This window comes from Egretta garzetta, unplaced genomic scaffold (assembly GCF_000687185.1).
Source record: "Egretta garzetta isolate BGI_Z169 unplaced genomic scaffold, ASM68718v1 scaffold20, whole genome shotgun sequence".
NCBI lineage: Eukaryota > Metazoa > Chordata > Aves > Pelecaniformes > Ardeidae > Egretta > Egretta garzetta.
In genome coordinates, this window is record NW_009258388.1 from 568,845 (window position 1) to 593,138 (window position 24,294).

The 24,294-nt window shown below is 38.1% G+C and overlaps 1 protein-coding gene across 6 annotated transcripts in view; it reads right to left on the minus strand.

Moving 5' to 3' along the window:
- The window catches only part of DLG2 (discs large MAGUK scaffold protein 2), a 698,848-nt gene that overhangs the window by 237,279 nt on the left and 437,275 nt on the right, over positions 1 to 24,294 (minus strand). For all 6 annotated transcript variants that reach the window (XM_035897884.1, XM_035897901.1, XM_035897894.1 and 3 more), the window contains 2 exons: positions 15,513 to 15,581; positions 5,187 to 5,343 (listed from right to left, as the gene is read on the minus strand). In XM_035897884.1, coding sequence (XP_035753777.1) covers positions 5,187 to 5,343; positions 15,513 to 15,581 — 226 coding nt within the window. The remainder of the gene's footprint in view (positions 1 to 5,186; positions 5,344 to 15,512; positions 15,582 to 24,294) is intronic.

Genomic DNA, 24,294 nt, shown 5'->3' on the forward strand with positions numbered 1-24,294 from the left:
CTTCTTTTAAATACCTCCAGGGAGGAGGACTCTACCACCTCCCTGGGCAGCCCATTCCAGAGCCTGACAACCCTTTCGGTGAAGAAGTTTTTCCTAATGTCTATGCACACATTTGGAGTAGAAATTGGAGAACATAATATATTTTTTTCAAATGCATTCTTTATTTTTGCTACAGATGTGAGTGAGAAGGTGGGTAGGAGTGATGTGGGAGGAACTAAGCAGAAAAAAGCGTTTAAACTGTTCATAAGGGAAAGCAAACATCTCACAAAAAAATGACAGCAGGACAAGGCACAGACACAAGAAAATCTGATCAATATAAGAGATCACCTTCCATCTACAAGGGAGAACCTTGTGTAAAAGTCCAGAAACAGTACTGAAGTGAGATGCTAAAACACCAGCATTGAAATGAACTATCTATAACATCATGAACCAGGACAGAAAATCCTACTGAATATCTCTGGTAGCCCTTTCCTCATGCATAGTTATTTGATTCTCAAAAGGTAGCAGGGGAAAAAAGATACTGTCTTTCCTCATGTACAAATGCATCCTGGTACCATGCTAGATCAAGAGGAAAATCATGCAGAATGTGATTAATTTCATTCATTAGACAGTAGGGAAAATGGAAGCATTACAAGAGTACTACCTGTGTCTTCACAGTGCAGACTGTTCTTTTGCTACTATTTGTTCTGTTGCTGTTGAGCAAATACCCTTCAGGAAACTTGTTTTATTTTCTTAAGGGAACCTGTGGGATGCATCGTTTGGGAGCGACAATCTGTTTCCAGAACAAGCAGTCTCCTTCTACTCTTGATTCTACTTTCAGGCTACCAGCCACACTTCATCCTGCTGCTGTGAACCACAAAGTCCTAAAACATTTCTACAGGAGAATGAACTAAAGCTGACACTACTTTTATGGTCCACAATTTTATTTTACTTTTCTTTGTGATGAAGCAAGCATGATGTTAGGTGAAAAACCAAACAACTATTATAAGGGCAAACACACGTGAAATGTGAGACACAGTTTAAGACACCTAAATATGGACACACACACATGTGGTAAAGTGTTTAAAGTCAATGGACAATCAATACAGGCAATAAAGCCTACAGAGCGATTCAGCTCACTCGACACAACTCATGGTTGGCCAGCCGACTCATTCTCTAGCCTCCATCGACTTTAATGGCAACCAGACACCACCAAGCATGTAGATGTCTAAATTTAAGTATCTTAATCTGAGGTTTAGTCTTTTCCAAAGACACAAAATGTAGTAATTTCAGAAGTGAAGATTCAAATGCTAATACCTGCTGTTACCTCCTTATGGCTATTAATTCACTTATTAATTCTCTCTTTTATATACATTTTTAACTTGATGTGGCCTTATAGAAAACTGTTTTAAAAACAATGTCATCATAAGAATTTGAGGAGCAATATGCACTAATTAGTTGTGTGTCAATTGAAAATCCACATTTTGCTGCTGAACTTGCATGTGTAAACTCTGTGTGCTTTACGCACTGTACCTATAGAAAAAGTTGACCACTTGGCACTGAAAGCATACAGGTTTAGACATCTAAAATATATAGGTATGTTTTATCATAATTTTGATTTGAGATTGTAAAGCAAAAAATGGTGTGGCAGTTTTTGTTTGAATAGGACCATATTCCTCCTTCTGTATCCCCAAGAATTTCCCCTAAAAATTTCTGTCAGCAGGGTTGTATGTATTGTGTGGCCTTTTTCCATCTACAGCTCTTGGAAATAATTTGTTCTCATGCAGGTGATTTTCACTAAACAACACTGGGTTCTCATTGCTATTTTAATAAGCAATATATCCCTCAGCATTGGAAGTGGAATTTTAAACTGCAAGGATGGCATCAAGGAACATTACATTTTATTTGTACTAGAGCCTGTGTTTTCCTAACAGGTGGAGAACCTGGGGTTAGATCAGAGTTCAAGCAGCCTCTAAGTCTAGACTTGGCCCAGACTTCTTACATGATTTTAAACAAATCAATTAACCTAATGGCACCTCATTTCCACTGCTCTCAGTCAAAATAACACTTTCATTGATATTCTGAGCTGTTTCATTTGGGTTATACACGTCTGAGAGAAAAGTTAATCTGTGTGTACGCAGTGCCTAGCAAATCAAGTCTTGATGTCAATTGGTATTCAATATGCTACTTGATAATATTTACATTATACTTAATAAGAGGACAGTACTACTGGGAGGGATATATTCTGTTACAGTGATGAACGTATAGTGGTGATTATGCATTTCTACATTTTAGAGACGTTCAGAAGTGAGAAGGAAAACATTTAGTTCAGTGGTAATTCACCAGAGCATAATGAATTATAGCAAGAAGAAACCAGCATTAAAAAACATCCTACCTTTTAGGGTGAAAAACCAGCTTATCCTGAACGTAACACTGTAATTCAGTTTTTGCTATTTGAGATGTTTCACCATTTGAAACAGAATATTTTCCATTATTCTTCAATTTGCTTTCAAGGTTCAAATATGATTTATTTTGTCTTTCTGAGAAGAAGCATTGGGAATATCAGCCTGCTTTCTGAGATAAGTTTTAAACATATCCAGTCAATGAATGGAAAACAGAAAAATACGACTATCGCTGCTTTTCCTAAGGTTTTAGCCAAAGCCAGTTTTTTTCATTACTGATCCTGTGATGCCATCTGGTGGCATTTGGGAAAAATAAACTCAAATTTCATTTGTCCATATTGCTAAGGCTGTGTCATAATCTTTCATAGAGCCCCTTGAGGGCTTTAGGCTTGGACCCCCCCCATCGCATAACAGCAAGCAGGCAGGCAGAGAGAGGGAGAGGTTATGGGATTTGTCCAGGCCTTGTGGGCTGACACTCGGACTATATATACATCCAGTATATCACCCAAAGACTATGCATCCTCCTAGCTTTGTTGGGTCCAGCTCATTTGCAGTCTCTTAAAGGTATTTTTTACAGGTACTTCCCAAATGTAAGCATAGACACATCTCAACCTGTCAACACTTTGATATATTGAGACAGACATGAATTAGGAAATTACTGTGATCCTCCTTTTCCATGCGGGAGATCGAGGCTTGAAAAAAATTAAGCACCTTGCCTAAGGTCGCATAGAAGGACAACGGCCAAATCAGAGAACTATATCCAGATCTCCAAAGTTTAAATCACTTACTATGCTTCCTGTCTGAAAAAAATTTAACCAAGCCTGAGTTAATTAGAAATACCAGTTTTGAGGGTACAATTTGCTCTTGGTAAATCAGATTTGTCATGTTTTGAGAAAGAAATGGGAAACCTATCTCAGTAGGGAAATAAGTGTTTCTGAGGGATGAGACCAGAAAGAATAAACAGAGAGAAACAGAGCTACTTTGTGGAGCCCTTAAAAAATTAAGATGTCTGGGACCCTCCACCAGACAACGGTCTAAGATTAATCAGCTCTAAAAGCAGCCTGTGCATGAAATTTGTTCCATTTGAATGTGGAAAAGTGGATTCATAATAGTTATTTGTGACTAAATAAGTCAGCAGTGCCTGCCTTAGTGATTGCCTGGGGATAGGCACACAGTCTAATTTAGTAATAATTTCCATCCCTCTCTGCTCAATGAAGAAATAAACTACTCTTGCATGACAAGTAAATGCTGCAGCAACACTGGTGACTTTAATTAGAACTTATGGAAAACATTGCTACGGAACAGACTAAAATCAGGGTTAAAAATTGAACTGTGGCAGCATCCTACAGTGCTAAATATACCCTTGCTTATAAGTAAAGGAAAATGGACTTTAAAATTTGTATCTGAGCTGCTGGATTTCTGAATACTATGTACTGTGAAAGGCCTTGATCTCATCGTGCTCTTTCTTTGAGCCTTACTTTGCGGCATCTAGCCAAAGAAAAATAAATTGCATAATTGTCTTGATGAAATTTCCATTTCTGTTCTTGTCTGTGTTCTCATTTGCTTTCCTTATCTCTTCAGGCTGATAACCTTATAAGAGTCTATTTTGATTTTCTTGCAGCTTCCTATGAACTTTCTACTTAGGGATCTCTCTAAAGCACCTTTTCACACCAAAACTTGGACAGGTAGAAGGTAACTTCACTTTTCATAGAATAGGCCAGTGGCCAAGAAACTCCTTAGCAATGTAAGAAAACCAGTTTCAGCTTCCTCACAAAGGGATTTAAACATCAACCAGGAAAGTGCCACATAACCATGCCACAAGGCGTGCAGGCTAAAGCCATCTTCCACCCCAATGCTAGCCAAAGTGCAGCCAAGGATGCAAGGTTCACAGGGACAGTAAGCCCAGCGGCAGGAGTGACACTCCAGCCCAGTGGGTCCATCACTCATCACTGACAAATAATTCCTGTGTTTCAGTTCTTTGCCTTACGGCTAGTTATGTACTTCACATGAAAGAGCCACAACTGTATCAGTCTGGGATAGTTGCTTCTTTCTGTAAGGTGGTGTAATGTGACTGGATATTTCACTACATTTTCAAGGCCTTCGTTGTCATTCAAAATCCTTTACATTCAGATTGTTTCAGTCAGATGTTCAATTACTTGACAGAGCCTAACACACAAATGTGTGCTATCAATGTATACATGACAGAAAAATTAAAAAGAGGTTTCTGAGACTAAGTATGCAAAATATAACCTCAGGCTACAAAGCCTTTTATCCTCTAAAATTTTGAAATGAATTTCAGAGTGAACATCAAATTCATTAGAAGCACGGACATAATTAACATAACCTAATTAATCTCCTTCTTGTATTAGGCCATTTACTTTAGTGCACACTAGATGGCACCCCCGGTCTAGATGATTTCATCCTACTGCTTTTTCTCCTCAAAGAAAAGCTGAAATTGAGGAATATCTTTGGACTCAGTAGTGAATTTTAAGCAAAATGGAACTGGATGATGGGCTAAACTGGGAGATGCTGAGGTCTGCACTGTGTTTAGGTTTTCTCTGCAGTGTTGCCATACCATAGATAGCATTAAGCAGAGAAAAGTCTCACTCTGAGCTAAGTACAGGTAACACCATTAACAAATGCAATGAAACCCAAGAGAAAATAAACAAAATATTGAATAATAAACTGTTTCCAGCTTGGATCTCACAACATGGAAACCAAAACTACTTCTTAGCGTGTCCGTCACAGTATAGACGAAGATCAAGATTAAGTAGTTGGCCAGCAAACCCCAACACAAATACTTACAGACAGAATTTGATCTCCTCTCTGCAGCTCTCCACTGAGATCGGCAGGCCCGCCTGCTAGGATGAAAGACACGAAAATGCCTTCCCCATCTTCTCCTCCCACAATGTTAAAACCAAGTCCTGTGGAGCCCTTGTGCAGGATGATTTTTCGAGGCTCTCTGTATAGAAACAAAATAATAATGTTTATCCATTCAAAACTCTTAGTGTGTGCATTTTTCAAGGCATCTTAAGCATACTACATTTTGCTTAAGACACAATGGCTGTTATTGCCTAAAGAAACCATTTAACACATAGAACAGATAAGGTAGGAATTAAGCAGCATTATTTATTTTTTTTCCCTCATGGTTGAATCCAAACATTTCTATTCATTTCAGCCCACTGGAGTCATCTTCACTAAGTTAAGTGATGGATTTGTTAAAAGAAAAACCAAAACACTGAAGATATTTTATAATCTATTTTATAGCAATACTTTGCACATTCAAGTAGAATCAATCTTTACGTGGTATCTTTTTTTGATCTAAGTTCTAGTGTTGCCTTTTAAACAAATGAACAAAGAAAAAATTTGAAACTCTAGGCAAAGCAATGGCAAGTGTGTTTGATCCTGATAGATTTGGAGCAAAGAACATTTGTATGATTGAGCTAATAGAGCAGAATCTCATGGAAAACTCTGGTTTGACATTATCCGGAGCTTGCAATTGTAAAGTCACATGGCAGCTTTGTCACTGAACCGGACTGAGTGATATCTGCTTTTGTCTTACTGGCTTTAGTTCATTGTGATGGAAAGCGCTAAATAATAACAGCTACATCTCATACAGGACTTCCATTTGGAAATAGAAAATATGCCCCAAAGGATGTAAATATAATAACATGCATTTTACTGATGGGAAAACTTATATCCAGAAAGAGATGACTTTCCTAAGTAATCAAGGTAGCATCCTTCAGAAAGTGTCCCAGGTATTGCGGTTCCCAATCTCTGCTCTACATACCAGGCCTCAGATCTGTCTCTCCCTTGGGTATACAAGCACACACAAGCATATATACATACACACACACCATATTTATTGGTACTTACCCCATTTCAAATCCCTCTAACAATTTACTTTTCAGAAAAAGTGTGAATGTTGTTATATTAGTACGTGCAAGTCTTAAGCCCAGCCCTGCAAATGCTCACAAACACATACATTTACGTGTCTGTGACTCCTCATGGGGAAATAGGATGTTCTGCTAATTCTCAGTTTTTATGAATAAAAGTTACCAGCAAAGTGACGATTGCAAACACGCACACACATCCCCCATCTACAGAAACATGCTCCAGAATGCTTCCTGGGAAAAAAGATCCATTATCTCCTGTGTACTATATACCAATTCTACATAATATGAATGGCTTTTTCATTTCTATTTTGTTTTTAAAGTGGGAAAAAAAAAAGGGAGAGAGAGAAATGATGCCTTGAGGGATGTCTTATCTGATGCGAGTGAAGTCTTATGCCCGTATACACGGAGACTTAACCTTTACATAATTCTAAAATCAGTAGGCATTTGTTCATCTTTGCCCCGTGCTAATGTTCAAACAGTATCCCCAGCTTGATCGTGATCTTTAAATAACATCTCAGCTTTCTGACACAGAAGCTTAATATTTTTGAACGAAAAAACTAAAGCAGATTTTTTGTAATATTTTTAAAGGTGATTGTAACCTTTAGTGAAAGTATTAGTCCTACTCCATATGCTCCTCCATCTTACAACTTTTTCTTCACATTGTAGTCAGAAAACAACCTTTTAAAAATACAGCTCTGAAAAAAAGACAAATTGTCTTGAGCTTGTGTATTCTTGAGGTATTTTTAACCAATCAGAAAATAATGGGGATTTTCTCTTGGTTTTGGATCACTGCTGTTGATTTGCCTTCTGGCAACACTTTTAGCACCTTCTTAAATAGGTGTAGATTAGAGACATAATGTAATCCAGATCTAAGAAGTCTAAACAGGTTTTTAATTAGGAAGGGTGGCCTGGGGGTTGGAGCAAAACTAAGGCAAGGAGCTGGAAGCAGGGATTCCTTCCCCCGCTTAGCCCATGGGCTGCTGAGTGATCTTGACAAGTAATTTGTTCTTTCAGCTCCAGTTTCCTCATCTGCAATCTGATAGAGTGATGCTTGTCATCTTTGAGTCCTACACATCAAAACCACCTTGCGAGAGTTGAGCTACTGCCGTTATTATTTACCTGGGTATTGAGGAAAAAGAGGCAGTAAAGTCAAACATACATTTGCATGCTCTGCTGGTGAGAAATCAAAATGAAACCGAGTATTTCCACATACGACAGGGGGCTTGGATCATAAAGTTGCAAGCCAGTGCTATGGGCAAAACTAGGTCAATACAACTGGGTATCCACTGAATAGTAAGCTGTGCAGCTCAACAAAAAGTTGGCCCAGTTATTAATCCCTGCCTCTGATCAAGTCAGCAGATTTATGCCTAAAACGCTGTCAGTGCTGTTTTGTAATTTTGGCCTTTTGACAGCAAAATTCACATTCTGCTCTTGGATGATTATGTTCAGAGGAAGCTCAAACAATAATGGGGAAATGTCAGAAGCCGGGATTAGAACACGACGGGTTTTGGCTCCTGCTTTTCAGCCTAATCATTTTGGTCATGGCTCAAATGTGGCTGTATAGAGACTGACCGAGCGTAACCTGTCTTCATATTTCTTTCGTATCTGATTATCCTGAGGAATCTGAAAGGTGGGTTCAAGAACACATGAGGGTTGTTGTCATCATCATAGACATAACCTTTAGCCACAACTATACTGCAGAAACTACAGGAAGCAGCAGCTATATGCATATATTATATGGTGACTTGGCATGTGTGCATATTATGTGCATATATATAAAAATGCATATATATTATGCATATAGTATAATAAATTATTATGATTTTTTAAATATATCATGGTTCACACTTGCATATTGTACTTAGTATAAAAATGAAAAGAAAAACCCTTATGATGGCAAGAAAGCTTTGCAGCATGCTGTGAAGTTAAAGGAGGAAAAAAGTTTCTCAAGCAAAGAAGCTACAATACCAGCCCCTGGCGAGGTCATCTCTCAAGGGCAATGCAGAAATGAGTTATCTGTCAATGTTTTAGCCACACTCAAAGAAAAGGCTTGTTTTGATAAAGGTAATGATGAGGATATCACATAGTTATTCACCCGGCATAAAAATTTTTAGTCATCTTTTTTAATATGATGGGTAAGGAGATCTAAGAAGAGGTGCTCCAATTGTTATTGAGTATCTGGGAAGCAACATGAGGAAAAACTCCTTTGCCTCCATTAAATTTCTTTATGAATGTAATTGTTATACATGTGAAGGGACCTGAGAAAGAACGCAGATAAGTGCTGTAAAGGAGGTAATGGAGTTAAAGACTTAAAGATGATACGGAGACGGGAGAGTAAGAAGTGAAAGAAAAGTAACTCAAATGCAATCGATGTTTCCTCGCAGTAAATGCCCTCAGTAAAAATGTGTATTTCGCTATGGAAAACAACAACAGAGGCAAAGGTAATTTCAGGGTAACTTATTTTAAAAGCCCACAGCTTGGTTGGGAGGCAATAGGTGGCACTCTGTAGCTGCCTAGTGAAAAGGAACAGTCCAACAGCCAGGGTTTCTGAAATGCACGTTTCTGCCTCCAGCTTTAACTACTTATCCCATTTACCATTTCTTCTGTGATAAATAGGGCTGAAGGTAGGTTTCGAGGTGCTAACAAAACGTACTGGCGCTTTAATTCTGTGTGTGCGTGTTTTGTGCCCTCCTGCAGCTTTGTACCAAACACAAACAGAGGAGAGCAGCAGGGGAAATCAAGCAGAAATTAGAAAGGAGTGCGAGATGAGGAGAATGTGCATCTGTAAAGGAGAACAGGGCAGAAATTATAAAGGTAGACAAAGGAGAAGGGAAGATTTACTGTAATAGAGCCTGGAGCAAAGGAGCAGATAAAGTGCTGCAATCCACCTAGATTTACAGGGTCGGGAATCAATGGGAGAATCAATTTGGATGGACTTGGTTACTTGCTTCAGGGAATGCATCAGATCAGATTCTGTAAAGCACATTATAAATTGCAGGCCTGATGTAAAAGTATTATTAAATTAATATTTGAAAGCAATAAGTAGTGACACGTCAGAGCGGGTGAAGCTTCAACACTTAAGAAAATTTCTCCTGTCATAAAAATGTCATTAACAAAAATAAATCAAAAAAGTGAGGCATTTTTCCTCATGAACATTTTTTTTGTTCATGTTTACTTGTTCATTATCTTGGAAATAGCTGTGTTTTGTGTTTGCTACATTTGTACTGAATATTTGGTTTGATCAGTTTACTCTTTTTCCAATAAGAAAATGATAAGACGAAAAAAGAGTATCCCTATCATCCTTCTATAGACTGTGAATCCATAGTAATTATAGATTTAATTTAAGAGATTAAAAACTGGACTGATAAATGAAGGGGAAGAGCTTTCTGAAAACAAGTCATTTTTACAGTAACTGACCAAAAGAAAATCCATTTTTAATTTGCTTATTTTGTGCTGCCGGCTACACTACAGACTACAGTCAGTTTTAGTATTCATTTCACACTGACGCAGCTCTGTCTTTCTCTTTCCTTTGCAGCATCTATAAAATCAGGGCGTTGAAATTATTTTGTGCTTTTTGGAACAACTACAGAAATATTAAGCGCACTGGGTGCTTTCAAATATCTGACCCTAGAGACTTCTTCAGTTCTATACAATCCAAATTTGCAGGGACTTCGAAATATGGCTTTGATCTTGCTTTGGCTGCAGGTTTTTTCTTGGTTTGGTGTTTCGGTTTTTCATTATTTTTTTTTTTTCCCAAAATGCTGTTTGCTTGACAAAGGATACTGAATTCATACATCCATCCACGCACATGCTGATTTGCTGTTACAGTAACACACATCCTAGAAAGCCCCAAAGAATATTTATCTTACTGCTTGCACTAGGGTAGCCCCCCGTGGTCACCTAAGGCCCCACCACCTCTCTGCAAAGTACTACACCCATAGAACCCAACAAAACCCATCCAGGCTATTTAAAGTAGCAAACAGCAGGAGGGAGAACTGAAGTAGAGAGAAATTGTATTTGTTGGTTAAAGCCACTAGTAGTACATCGGGGGAGGAAAAAACCCAAATCTAAGGGACCAAAGCACCCTTCCCTCAAGCCGTATGGGGTCTGGCTTCTGACAATTCCCTGTGTGAGCACTGAGCTCTGCCTGCTTACACTCAGCTGGCTAATCAAGCCTTCTTTTAAATTTTTTTTCAGTACAATACTTCTAGTTTTCCTCTCATGCTTCAAAAAATTCTGATAAATAACTGTCTGTTTATTCCAGACAGCCAAAAAAGGTAATTCAAATAGATTGAGCATTCTTCTTCACAGCATTTAATGCAGAAAGCTGGGATGAACAGAGATTGTGCTGGTGTGTGTGATGTTTTAAAATCTGATTAATCACACAAGAGACAATTTGAAATCTTAAGCAGCTGAAGGCCTGGAATAAGCACACACACCTTTTTAAAAGGCTTTGAAGTGCAGGCAAAACCAAACTTACTCGGCTAATTTAAATTTTCTTTTCTACCTTTTACAGATCTGCTTCACAACAATTTAGAGAAAACTCTATCTGGAGCACTCTCCTCTATTGTTTGACTGCAGTATCACCTCTGTGGCATCTTGGCTATTATGTTTCCCCTTGTTCTTCCCTTCTCAGGCTTGGCAAAGTCTTTCCACCATGATGTGCGACAGCACTAGCCCTTGGCCTCCCCCCCAACCCTCCCTCTGATCTACCTTTCTTGTGAGGTTTCCAAAACTCCACGACCTGGCAGTGGTGGGGAGCTGGCAGACCTTCCTTTCTCCTTCCTTTCACCAGTCCCTGGTCCATTAGCATCTCAGAGTGTAGGAGAGCCTGAACACAGCCGTGTTACCCATCCGTGCTGCACCTGACCCAGGGGGGTCTGATCCCTGATTTGTGACTTTGATTATTATTATTATCCCAATTTCAGTTATGATTGAAAATAACAAAAATAAGGAAACCTTCCTCTTCTCTATTGTTGTCACATTGAGCATCACAGTCCAGAGGGGTAACTTTGCCTTCTTAAGCTGAGGCATTGTGTTGGTCATGTGCAGAGCACTGATTTTCATTACATATAATTGATTATTGACTTATTATTTCATTTTACTAAATGTGGATATACTAACAACTAAGCATTCAGCCTTTAATGAGATGTTCATTTATCATATCACATAGCAAAATATAAATTTGCTTACTACAGTTACCTGTTCTGCTTGAAACAAATATTTTATCTGTTTATTTGACTATGTTTTCCTTGGCATTTCTTCTTGACTGAATGTTGGCATTAACTGTAGAAGCAGTATTTTATCCTAACTTTAATACTGGCTACATTTTTAATGCATTTATTCTGCAAACATCATGTCTAACTTGTCACAAACTTTGAAGTATATTTAATACATGGGAACCTACTGGGAGCCAGGCTTCAACCTGACTGATGCATGCATGAGTGCACTGACTTATACATGTGCAACTTTATTTGTTTTGCGGGAACCCCTCTGGACTTCAACAGCCTTTCATTTTGTCTTTTGTAGAGAAATGAAAGCCTGCACATCAGACAATGTTTTTTGCTTACAGCTAGCAAGAAGGAATTGGCATACAGGCATAATCCCTTATTTGAAAAGTGAAACTGGTCTATATTTTTACCATGATGCCTGACATTTACTTTAAATGCAGAGGGGTACATCTCCTAGATTTGAGAAATCTCAATGATTTCTAGGCGACAATGTAGGACAGCTAATACCCTCTTTAAGTTTGAAAGGGAGATGATTATTTCAGTATGCTTATTCATTTATGCTTTGTCTCCCATAAGCACTTGTCTCTCTTCTCTGATTGAAGAGGCACATTATTTACATGCTAATAATCAAAATAAATCCTGAAAACTGCATCTCTGTTCCACGTGCTATACCCAACACAGGCAGCTCCGTACTAGGAAGGTTGCTCTGCCTCCTGCTTTTAAAAACTATTGTTTCCAGATTGGAACCGCTTTTCTATGAACTATTACTTACAGCATTCAATGGCTCTATTTAGCATGAATGCTCCACCTTTCCAGTTTATAAACAAAGCTAGATGAGATGGAAATAGTGATAGGCAACCGCATTGCGCCGTCCGGAGACAGTAAGTGTTCAAAGGCTAAGAGAATACCTAAAAATAGCAGTGCCTCTAAGCCGTATTTGGAAATATCAATACGCAGTCCCTTAGTAGCAAGCATCCAGAATTACTTTATGTAAGACACTTTTGAAACACAAAGCAGTCTGTAACATCTGTCCTGGTCGGAATAAAAATTCTTACCCTTGGTCATGGTTCAAATGCTGTTTATTTATGCATAATTATTTATATAGATTTGAGATACTCAGTCATGTTGATAAATTAGTTTAAAATTTCCATCAAAACACTCTTGATCAAATACGTTGAAATCCCAGTTTCTAGGCAGCTCAGCAGGAGAGATGACTGGTAGCGTATAAAATACAATTTAGTCTGAATGTCAACGGCAGAGAGAACAGCTATCACACACCACCACCACTGCAGCTTCGTGCAATAGTACAGCAGGATTTCCAAATAACAGCTTTTTAGTTTTCATCCAATATTTTCCCTTTTTTGAATACTCACAGTTAAAATTGTTCATTGAAACCATTTCAAAAAACTCCAACCAACAATATATTCAAATTCAAATGTTATAGTTTTCTTGTTTTTAAACCATGCAAATAAACCATTAGGGAAGTTACTAATTAGATTGCACTAACGATGACATCAAACACCTGTGAAGTTCATGCTTTTATACACATAATAAATCTGTTCACCTCACATATAGTTACTACACTGTGAAGAATATATGGCTTGAATATAAAGAAAATTTAATCTTTAAAGACAACTTTACTTTTTTTCACCTTGCTACTCCTTTTTTTTTTTTTTTTTGCTGTACACAAAGTCCACAAAAGCCCTCCCTAAAAAAAAAAAAAGTTTTTATATACGAATCCATTACCTAGATGAAAAAACTATTAAAGTCTTTTTTTTTAAAAAATCTATTCTAGCCAGCTCAATTATCACATATTCAACAGGGTGGAAAGGAATAAATGCCAGTGAATGCAATTCCCCCTGTATTTCTTTAACCTTCCCATATTTCATTTCTCCTTCACAGGACCCAATAATTATATTACTTCAGTGACTACACAGCCAGTCACACAGAGCCAGCATGCAGGCCACAAATCTAAGGGTGTGCGAGGGATGCCTTGCAGGTAAAGCAGCCATTTACAAAGTGCATCTCAAAAGCAATATAATGAGTCACCTAAATACAGGACTCTACTGCTGGAAACACAGTTCCTAAAAGAGAACGATAACTTTGTTTTGACCTCCAACTGTATTAGCTATAAACATACTTAGCAGCATGGTCATCACCAAAAAAAATAAGAATAAATAGAGGTTTAATATAATGAAATATTTAGGTCTGAGCTGCTTACTTATTTTTGCTCAGCGGTGTAATAGGCTAACAGTCCCACTTTCCTATGTGAAATGAAATATGACTCAGTGTAAGTTGATTAATAATAATTACAAGCCAGATATTCTTCCACCTCCTGAACAGCAGGAGACCTGTAATATCAATTGCAGACTTCCTGCACTCTAATGATTCATACACAATATATGCAAGTTGTGTACGTGGCCAGTACAGATTCTGCAATTTATCTAAAAATTGACGTAGACACATTGATTTCCAAATTTCAACAGCAGTTTAAACCTATAGGATACCTCCTGAATTATGGAGTCCAGTAGACCAAGACAGAGACATCATAATAGATTTTCTTTCCTTAAATCTCAATTTAGCAAATTCTTTTTTTTTCTTTTTCCTTTTTTTTTATCCAATCACCATGTTAATTGATAAACTTGTTCTTGAAGTCCAGTTTTATTTCAAACACCAATTTATTAATGAGCTGATTTGAGAAGATGACAGAGGAATTTATTATGACTCTGTTCACTAGAGAGAGAGATAAAGAAAATAAATCCAAAATGAAGATATTTAAGCACTGAGACAAGTTGCCCAGAAATTTTGCAACCTCCACACTTGGTGATAGTCACAGCTTCACTGGACAAGACCCTAAGCCACCTGTTCTAACTTGACTTAGCCCTGTTTTGAGCAAGAAGGTTGGATGATGAGGGGCTTCATTTATAGAATTACCTTCCAGATGACAGCCCTTAAGCCATGTGCACCTTTCCTGTAGCAATTTCATTATTCAGTCGTGTTTTCAATGAATAATTTCTATAGCTGTCCTACGCATTTTACATAAAAAACTTAAAATCTTAGATCTTACATCTAGATAAGAAAGAAAAAATTGAGACTTGTGAGAAAAACATTTCAGGCTTCACTTAGGAGTGGATTATTTCACATATCTACCATTTTCTTTTCTGACTGCACAGCAGTAAGGTTGTAACATAAAACAAAATACAGCAAGATAACATCTTTCTTCTGTGGAAACTTTGGATTCTCGCTTTTATGAAAAGAAAAAAAAAGCTTTGAAATAGGACTTGAGAGCAGCCAATGACAAGTTATTACCCATGCCTCCAAAATATTTCAAACAGTTCCATATTTCTATGGGAGGGGAGAAAAAAAATCTAACATTTTTTGTAAATTACACCAGACAGCACAACCAAAATCTGTGTTTGTTAAATATCAGCTTTTCTAATATCATAAAGATGCAAAAATATTAACTGTAGTTGTGAATTATTCATATTTTACCCAATTATTTCTGTTAAAATGGAGTCAGCCAAGTACTCAGAGCTATTCCTCTACAATTAATGTATCGATATACACAGATATACATGAGCACAGCTTTGTTATTCTTTATCAGTACTTCTTCAGCCATATTTTGGGACGCTGTTTTGTCAAAAAGAACTCATGCACACATCAAGAAAATAGAGTAAGACTTCACTGGGTATTTCTATGATTAGTGGGAAATATTTTACAGCTAACATGTAAACGCTAGTCAAGTGAGATGAACTGAAGAGGTTGTAGTTAATATACCTCCATGACAGATACTCTTGTCTCCATGAAAACGAAGCCTTTCAGTTTAAGTATCTAAGAAGGATCAGGACTATTTTGAAAGCATTTATTTCTGCATTTCACAGACTTAAACACCGCGGTATGCCAAACCCCACCTAGGTAACAGCTATGTGCATGTGGGTACTTCAGTGGCTGGCCTAGCGGTATCTGAGGGCTCTACAGGCAGCGTCAACAGAGAATCATCTTACCCTTCCACAGAAATGGTCCTCTGCAAGCTCACTGTGGGTGGACGCGTTGCAGTGCTGTGCTGGGAATGACTGTATGACCAAGGAAGAATAAAGAAAAGCGTATGTTAAAGAAATACAAGTTTCTCTTATTGTCTCTAGCAGTTTAGCTAATGTCAACATTGAAATAACATTCAGATTGTTTTACACGTGTCTAAAGCATTTTGACTTCAGTGATGCTCATCTCTTCAAAAAAGGCCTCAACACCTCGATCTCCCTTGTTTAGAATCAGGTTTCATTCTCCTTAAGAGCAGACAATGAAGAGAATTATTCCCCCTTGTCTTTCTTATTCTTTTAAAAAAATATATATACACAGTTCAGTGACTTAAAATAACTTAGATGCCAATTGTTCTGCTAAGTACAGTAACCATAAAACACAAAATTAATTTCAGAACAGAAGGTAAAACAGTAAATGCTAAAGTTATCAATCTATTTCTCACTGTTTCTCAGGCAGAATGCTCTGTAAAAGAGGACATGCACTGCTTATAATTGCACCATAACGTAACTTTGAATTTTTTAAATTTCAACGAACATTCACTGTTTCTATCAGATTTTAAGCAGCTGGAGTTTTTTCCACGTGAAATTATATCAGTCTAAGTCACAACATTTAGAAAAAAAAAATGATACTTTCTAAGCAAAACACAGACTCTATGAAAGAAAAATCTTTTTGCATGAAAAGCCTGAGGTCTAGTGGCTTCTCTCATACATGTTGTCATGGTCAAGGAACCTAGTTACTATATCACATAACCCCAAAAAATTACACATTAACTTCAGTATTGTACTCCTGTATTGTACTCCTGTATAATAGCATGGTACCATTACTATTCATGTGACTATAAATGGATAACAACACAGCATCAGTCAAAGGCAGTTCTGTGACAAGACATTGCATTCTTTATCCAAGACAATGTGTTTAAAAAACAAAAATAAAAAGCATCTGGGTGTATCCTCTGATTAGTTTAAATGGCTAAATCGCATAGTGAGGCCCAGTATTAATAATGCAAGGTACACATTAAAAATAAATCTTTAAGTCAGTTTTATATCACTGATTCTACCAACTGCAGATATTTGTCTTGCTTCCAAGATTTGTATACAACTTGAGCTGTTTGTTCAGAAGCAGCACACGTTATTTGCATTAAAAGCTGAGACATTCAACATTAGTGAGCAACACATCTATTTTACATGCATTTTGGCTTGTAACATAGCCAACACCATCTGACTGACAGAAGAGATATAATTTTTCCATGTAGCACATAGAGTCGTGACACATGATATCGTGCCACAGGACAAACGAAAGACCGACTACCTGCTGGTATTCCCTGTTGTGACCATTGTGCTCTTGTGTCATGGTAGTGAACTGCTGTACTCATCCTTGTGCTGAGTATTTCAGAAAATTTATGGGAAGGTATATTCCTTTCATAAGAAGAACTACAGAGGTTTTTATCTGTTTTATAGCAAGACAGAGGATGTACAGGAGTATCATGAGTCTCTGGCATCGTGGGGTGAACAGAATAGTTGAGCTGACAAACATTGCAGAATAATATTTTATGAATATTGGTTAAAATTTCACATTAAGTTTGTATCTTGCAAATGACTTTGGAAGTGTATTTTAAAACTACCCCTTTTTTAGTGTTTATGCATTTTTAAATATTTAAAGTTTAGGTTGTGGCTTGTCTTCTGCCCCCATCCCTCTGCAAATCTCGGAGGGAACATACATCCTTATGTTCCTGTACTGGTTTCCAACGCAAATTTAATAAGGAAAAGAGCAGCCTCTCCCCTGAATTTCCCCCTGTATACATGGGACAGAAGTGGCACAGCAGAGCCATAACTCCTCCATCTTTTCCCTGTGCGGCTTGACTCTCAAACTTTATTCCTTGAAGTTGCATAGGGCTGGTACAAGGAACAAGAAGCCAGCAGAGAGGAGGGATGACGTTGGATGTCACGGCTCTCTAAGTCACGCTCTATGCCAAGGTCTGTTTCTAAGAGAAGGATGGCAAAGCCGTGCCTGAGCTATACTGCCAATGCCAAACCCGCAATGGAGGCTTTAAACCAGCAGCTCGTATTCTTGCAACAGATGTTACATATTTTGTGGGGGAAAAAAAAATCTATTAACAAGGCACGGTAAGTTAGCAACGGAAGGAAGGCAGGAATTGAGTTTATTGCACAAATGTTGTGTAGTGTCCTGTTTTTCAAAGGAATGTTGTAGGAAAGGGTAGCTGAGGAATGACAGCTGATATGGAAGTTTGCCTTAAAAGATTTTAGTCACCTCTCCCTGTTTCAAGATCTCCTCCTTACTAGAGCCATGCCACAATATTGACATCCAACCACAACTAGCCAAACTGGCTTAAATTCTGAAAGCTTTGTTTCTTTCCCCCCCAAAAAAGATTTCAGCATTTCCCTATTTTTACTACAGCAAACTTATTTGTACTCTGACCAGCTTCAAAATGAACAAAATTACAAGAGCATTAAAGGTAGGATTTTCAGCTGCTAAGTAGTAAACTCAAATAATTTCCCATTTATCTGCAGAATCAGTAATGGAAGGCAGCCACAAAAGCATATTGAATAGTAAGCACTTGGGATGTGACTATGTTTGGATGTTGCAAATAAAAAAATGGGCTGCATTCGCCAAAGTAATTTACAGAACGGTGAATTATTGCTCCTGCACTGGAAGATTCAAAATGAGGAAAGGGACCAGTCTGATCATTGTAGTAGACTCTCAGTCCCCACAGTGATGCTGCATTTTACTGATGAATTCAAGTACCTTTGAGGATTGATACCTAACCCAGGCTACTTTGTGCAAAACCTGATGGTTATAACCTCTCTGTTTCTAAATATTTTATATAATGGATGAATAAAGACCAAAAATTTTGTCACCTTACTATTCATAATGGCTTTTACAGAATTAGCAAAACCTCTTAGTCTTTATAAAAGATCTCTGTTTCACATCACACACTTTTTTTCTTAACATGGAACAAATTACCTTTCTAAACACAGACCTACCTAGATCTAAAGCTGATATTGGCTGCACTCTCATAAATTACTGGATTCCACTACTCGTGTATGTTGACAAAATTGGACATAATTTATAAATGCAAATTATTATTTTTTAAAACATATGATTCCTATTTAGAAAGGCTGGTGAAAATGCTATTTATGACCTTTCTAAGGAAAATCACTGCTGAAACATAAAATTGAAATGAGAGCAAACAGTACCAGGTTCCTTGATTTTGGGTGTTCGGCCTAAAACACTTAAAAACCCCTGCTTTGCCAAAAGAAGATACTCATCCCTTTCAGAAAATCACAGGTGTAACATTGGGGGTTGGACTAGATGACCTCTAGGGGTCCTTTCCAACACAAAACATTCTATGATTCTATCATCTCAGCAGAAGGGAAAGGTACCCTGAACTCACTAATCACTCTCCTCAGCCACTTGAGAATTTGTGCCATGCCACCACATCTGCTTGCCACCACCTCACACAGGATTGTTGTGGCTGGGGCAAGAAGCAGCAAATCTGCCAAAGGATTATCCAGACAGGCTGGAAAACAAAGAATACTCAGAGGGAAGAGCAGATTCTTGGGAAAACAAAACAAATTTCAATGATGGAGTCAAAAAAAAAAAAAAAAAAGACTAGGATGGCAATATTTTCTATTATATAAGATGCTCTCTGTTAAGTATTGCAATCCCATAACAAATATGAATTAAAGCAGTGATTCCAGTTCAGTGTTCTCCTGAAATTACCAAAACACTCAAGTGCTAGAGATCGTCAGTATCCTTACTGGAATGACCACCTCATGATGCAGAGCTGTGCAAGGAACCTTACACCTCACTCCTTCCAAGAAAGGGTCGCAGCTATTGGCAATATTCCACTCACTAGAAACCCTTTTCCAATCCTAGGTATTTGTGACATAGAGTTCAAGTGAGTCCTTGGCTTTTTTCATGAAAATAACTCATAACTGGTGATATGAAAACTCATTTTTTGTACATAATTTTAAAAAAATCAAGTGTGATGCTCAGTACAAGCTTATCCCTTCTATGGTAGCGTCATGAATACAATGACAGCTAAAAATCAAAAATGCAGTTTAATCACTGCTTGACACAAGTGGCTGTCCAGTTGGAGGCAGAAATAACAGTCTGAAATCATTCCTAACTGACTTATTTAAAAGATAAAGCTCCTGGGGGTGTCTGTCAAAGCAATGGGACCTGCAGAAAGAAGCTGTTACCAACACATGCTTAATACACTTCTGCACGTGTCATATCTTCTGTAGCACAAAAAGAAATAAAACTTCTGGGTTACTGCCACCAACGTTTGCTATGATGAAGTCCTACACATAGACACTTACTTCCCTATTGAGATATGTAGGTAAGTAACATATTTTTACACTCATGGATCTAAGTATTCAAAGTTCAACATTTAGGCTTATAAAAATGCTAGCCTTTCTCTGAAATGATGAAAAAAGATAATATCAATAGTTTTATTAATATAAAGTAATAATATTTTAATACACTACTCAGTAACCCAGCCACATAAAATGGATTTTCCCTGAAGAAATGAATCACACATCCCGTAAAATACCAGTTTTCACTTAATTCAATTTAATTTTAGTTTAAGACAAGGGGAGTATACTATTCTTGTAAGACAATTCATATGAGTGAAGGGACAAAGAATGAAAATCTAAGTGAATATGGGGCAAAACAGGGAGTAAAGGATCCAACCTCTCCTTGTTAATGGGTTTAAGTATTTTTTGTTTTAAACCTGTTTCTTAGGCAAGTCCTGCCACTTCATATCTTCGTAAAATAGTAAAAATAGAGCAGTGTGGTGTCAACATATTTTTTAATTATTATCATGAAAATAACAACATCAATAAGTGTCATAGTAACAAGAAGAGAAGTAGTCAGTGTCCTGAGTTTTAATTCTGTTCTAGCCCTTCCAAGGATGTTTTGAAAGCAGTTCTGCTGTGTGGATGATGCTGAAACTGGAGGCAGCCCTTCGTTCCCTGTAGGGAGCAAATGAACTACCATCTTCCCTTAATGAATTCCACTTTCACAAATACACAATATCCCAGTGAAATGCCTACCTGGGATGAAACAACCACATTTGGAAAACATTTATTGTGTTTTAAACTTCTATAATGCAATTTGGCAACTTTTAATACCGGACTAGATATAAGGAAGAAATTCTTTACAATGAGGGTGGTGAAACACTGGAACAGGTTGCCCAGAGAGGTGGTGGAGGCCCCATCCCTGGAAACATTCAAGGCCAGGTTGGACGGGGCTCTGAGCAACCTGATCTAGTTAGCAGTGTCCCTGCCCACTGCAGGGGGGTTGGACTAGATGGCCTCTAGGGGTCCCTTCCAACCCAAAACATTCTATGATTCTATGAAAATATGGACAAACCATCACTAAGGGATCAGACTGCATGACGCTCAAATCAGAGTTCATCCCAAAGCCTGCTTATTGCATTGAGGGTGGAAGAAAGAAGATGGTTACAATCTAAAGTTTTTCCTGGTCTCTTTTGCTTGTATGAAACCAATACATATTGTCTTTACACACAGAGTACTAGAAAAGTCATCAGCTTTCCTCCCAATGCACCTCCTAACAACAAAGAACAGTTGTTCTCTATTTGCTACAGCCTTGATTTAGGAAACCTTCTGTTTTCATCTATCTTTGTTTTGACAAGTCAAAACTGACAGCATAAAAGTCATTATTTGCCTCCTAAATCAATCAACCTGCATCTTCTCATGAAGAAGTAGTGATGCAGCTAGGGGCACAGGCTGGATATAGATGTCTCTGATCACTGGCTTCAGTGCAACATTCTTGGCGTCCCAATTCTGAAACTGCCACACAGAAGGAAAGTATATAAACTGCATTTGTCTATCAATACATTCTGTGCAGGAAAAAACAAAACAAAACCCTAACAGAAAGACAAAACTAGAGCTCCGAGTTATTCGCTGTGATTCACAAACTAAAAGAAAAAAAAAAGATTGATAAATACAACTTTGAAAAAGTTCCACTGGAGAACGGTGAAGGTAATGCTAACGCTCTGGTTTTATGGTGTATTCTCAGCATGTTGTTTCTTATGTCAAGGACTAGAGGTAGCAGTGCAGTTGTTTATGAATCTTCTAAGCCTTTGCTTTGATGGATGTAAGAGTTTAAGAAGGCAGCATGCTTTAATTCCATTAATGTGGAGTTTTAATTCAGCTCAGTGAAGTGAAACCAGCTTTTCCTGATGCTGCTGACAGCTAAACTTCTATCTTAAATGAGTTTTTACTCTCCCGTGGGATTAATTAGAAGACCAGAGTGCTTTTCTTGGTATTAATTTTATCTCAGCTACAAGCACCTTGATAATATCCAATACTGACACTTACTGACCCATATTAGATGTGTCCAACTAACCAGGCAGTTTCCCATCAGAGGTCAATAGGAAACTTCAAAGAATAGGACATTCAACCCTGCTACTTTCAGATCACCCTTAGGCAACAAAGCCACACATGAGATGCAACACTGTTTTCATGCACAGGCACATGCAGTGAGGATTCTTGGGCTGACTTAGCAACCATAATTCAATTTTTAAAATGGCATCTGTAGATATATTCTATAAGTAGTATTGCCAGGCTAAATACCTACCCAGTGGAAAACAGAAGAGAAACAAAATGAAGGATTAGGCTGTCACTCTGCCTACAAATATGTAGAATAAGGACCACTCTACATCTCTGTTCAGGTTCTCTGTAGTAATTTCACTTGCACAAGCAATGTCCACAAGGTTGCTGACCTCTTCCTCCCTCCCTCTTTCCCCTTTCCTCCTTTTCCTCCCTTCCCTCCCTCCCCTCCCTCCCTCCCTCCCTTTTTCCCTTCCTTCCTTCCTTCCTTCCTTCCTTCCTTCCTTCCTTCCTTCCTGCCTTCCTCCCTTCCTGCCTTCCTCCCTCCTTCCCTCCCTCCTTCCTTCCCTCTCTCCCTTCCCTCTCTCCCTTCCTCCCTCCCCTCCCCAAACAGTAGCCAAAGAGAAGTGGTTAGCCACATTCCACAACATAAAGTTTTGGAGTTATCACAGCCCTAACTTAGCATCATATAACAATAAGGAAGGATGCAAGGTGAAACTGTGACTCAGAGCTTCAGCTCCTGCAATGAAGCTAATTATCCACCTTGGGTAGCAGCGTGCCTAAGTCAGCACCTATCTTCAAAGTGGTGAAACATCCACTGACTTCAACTCTGCTTCCTTATGGCTGAGGTAATTGCAGGAGATAATGATAAACTTTAAAATATAAGAAGTATGGTTATGTGAGAAGGAATTGTTATTTTAGTTTGAAATATAATATTTAAAACAGCTGAGGAAGTTTGGAATTATATGGGGGGAACTGAAAATAATTAGGAAAGCTGTTTAAAGGAGTAGAGTGGAGAGGATATACCGCTGATGAAGTGTCGTTCCCATGTAGGGTAAACCCACAGTACTGTGAAGAACAGAGCATTGAGCAAACTAGGCATACTGAGTGAAAACTGTAAGAAGAAAAGGTTGTGACAAATCAATAGAAAATTAAGTGGAACAAATTTTAGGAAACATGAGACCTGTTTTAACCACTCAGATATGGTATCTCGCTCTTTTGGGAGGTTATTCTGTTCTAGATGTCACTGTTAGGCACCGATTTCTGTTATAACATAATTTTTTTACTTTGCAAAAAATTCCTCCCTTTCATCCCATCCTTCTTCTAATGCTTTATGTTCCTTGTTCATATCTTCTCCTCATACTTTGGACAGACTTGGGTTTTTAGAAGTGAGACGCCTACATCTCCATGGTGTTCCAAGACATTCTGTTACTGTTAAAAAAAAGTAAATCTCAAGTCTTCCTGCTAGCCTGTCAGCTGTATTACCGTTATTGTTGCTGTTATTGTTATTTATATTACTGTAATGAATATGAGGAATGATAAAGCTCCTTCTGGGAGTTGAAATACTCCCTGATTAAGTTAGTTTGACAATTATACCAGCTGAGGATGGAGGTTTACATGCAAAGTAATTGCAACAAGTGGAAAACATACGTAGGTATGTACACAAAAAAAAAAAGGAGACTGGTAGAAGAAAGAAAATCTCACCTTCTCAGTTGCTTAAGCAGTATCAGATGGAAATGGTCCATGAACATAACAACTGAATTTGGCTCTGATTACGGTTGTGGAAGAGGAGGTAGTGCTACTTTCATGAATTTAAATCAAGAGGGTTTGTTTAGGAATGACAGAAAACTTCCTGACTGTATTGGGTCAAGCTGCATGGTGCTGTGCTTTCTATTGGTATGTAGAAAGGAGTTGATAACACACCAATGTTTTGGGTACTGCTGAGCAGCGCTCACACTGCATCAAGGCTGTGTCTCCAACATTCCCCCCTCACCACCAGTGGGCTGGGAGGGGGCAAGATCTTGGGAGGGGACATAGCCAAGACACCTGACCCAAACCAACCAAAGGGATATTCCATACCATATGACATCAGCTCAGATATAAAAGCTAAGGGAAAGGGAAGAGGAGAAGGGGCATTCGTCTTTTATGACATTTTCTCTTCCGGAGCAATGGCTATGCATACTGAAGCCCTGCTTCCCGGGAAGTGGCTGGACAACACCTGCTAATGGGAAGTAGTGAATAAAATCTTGTGTTTCTTTTTGCTACATGTGGCCTTTGCTTTTGCTTTTCTTTATTAAACCGCCTTTATCTTGACCCACAAGTTTTTGGTTGTTTTTTTTCCATCTCATTCTCTCCCCACCTGTCCTGC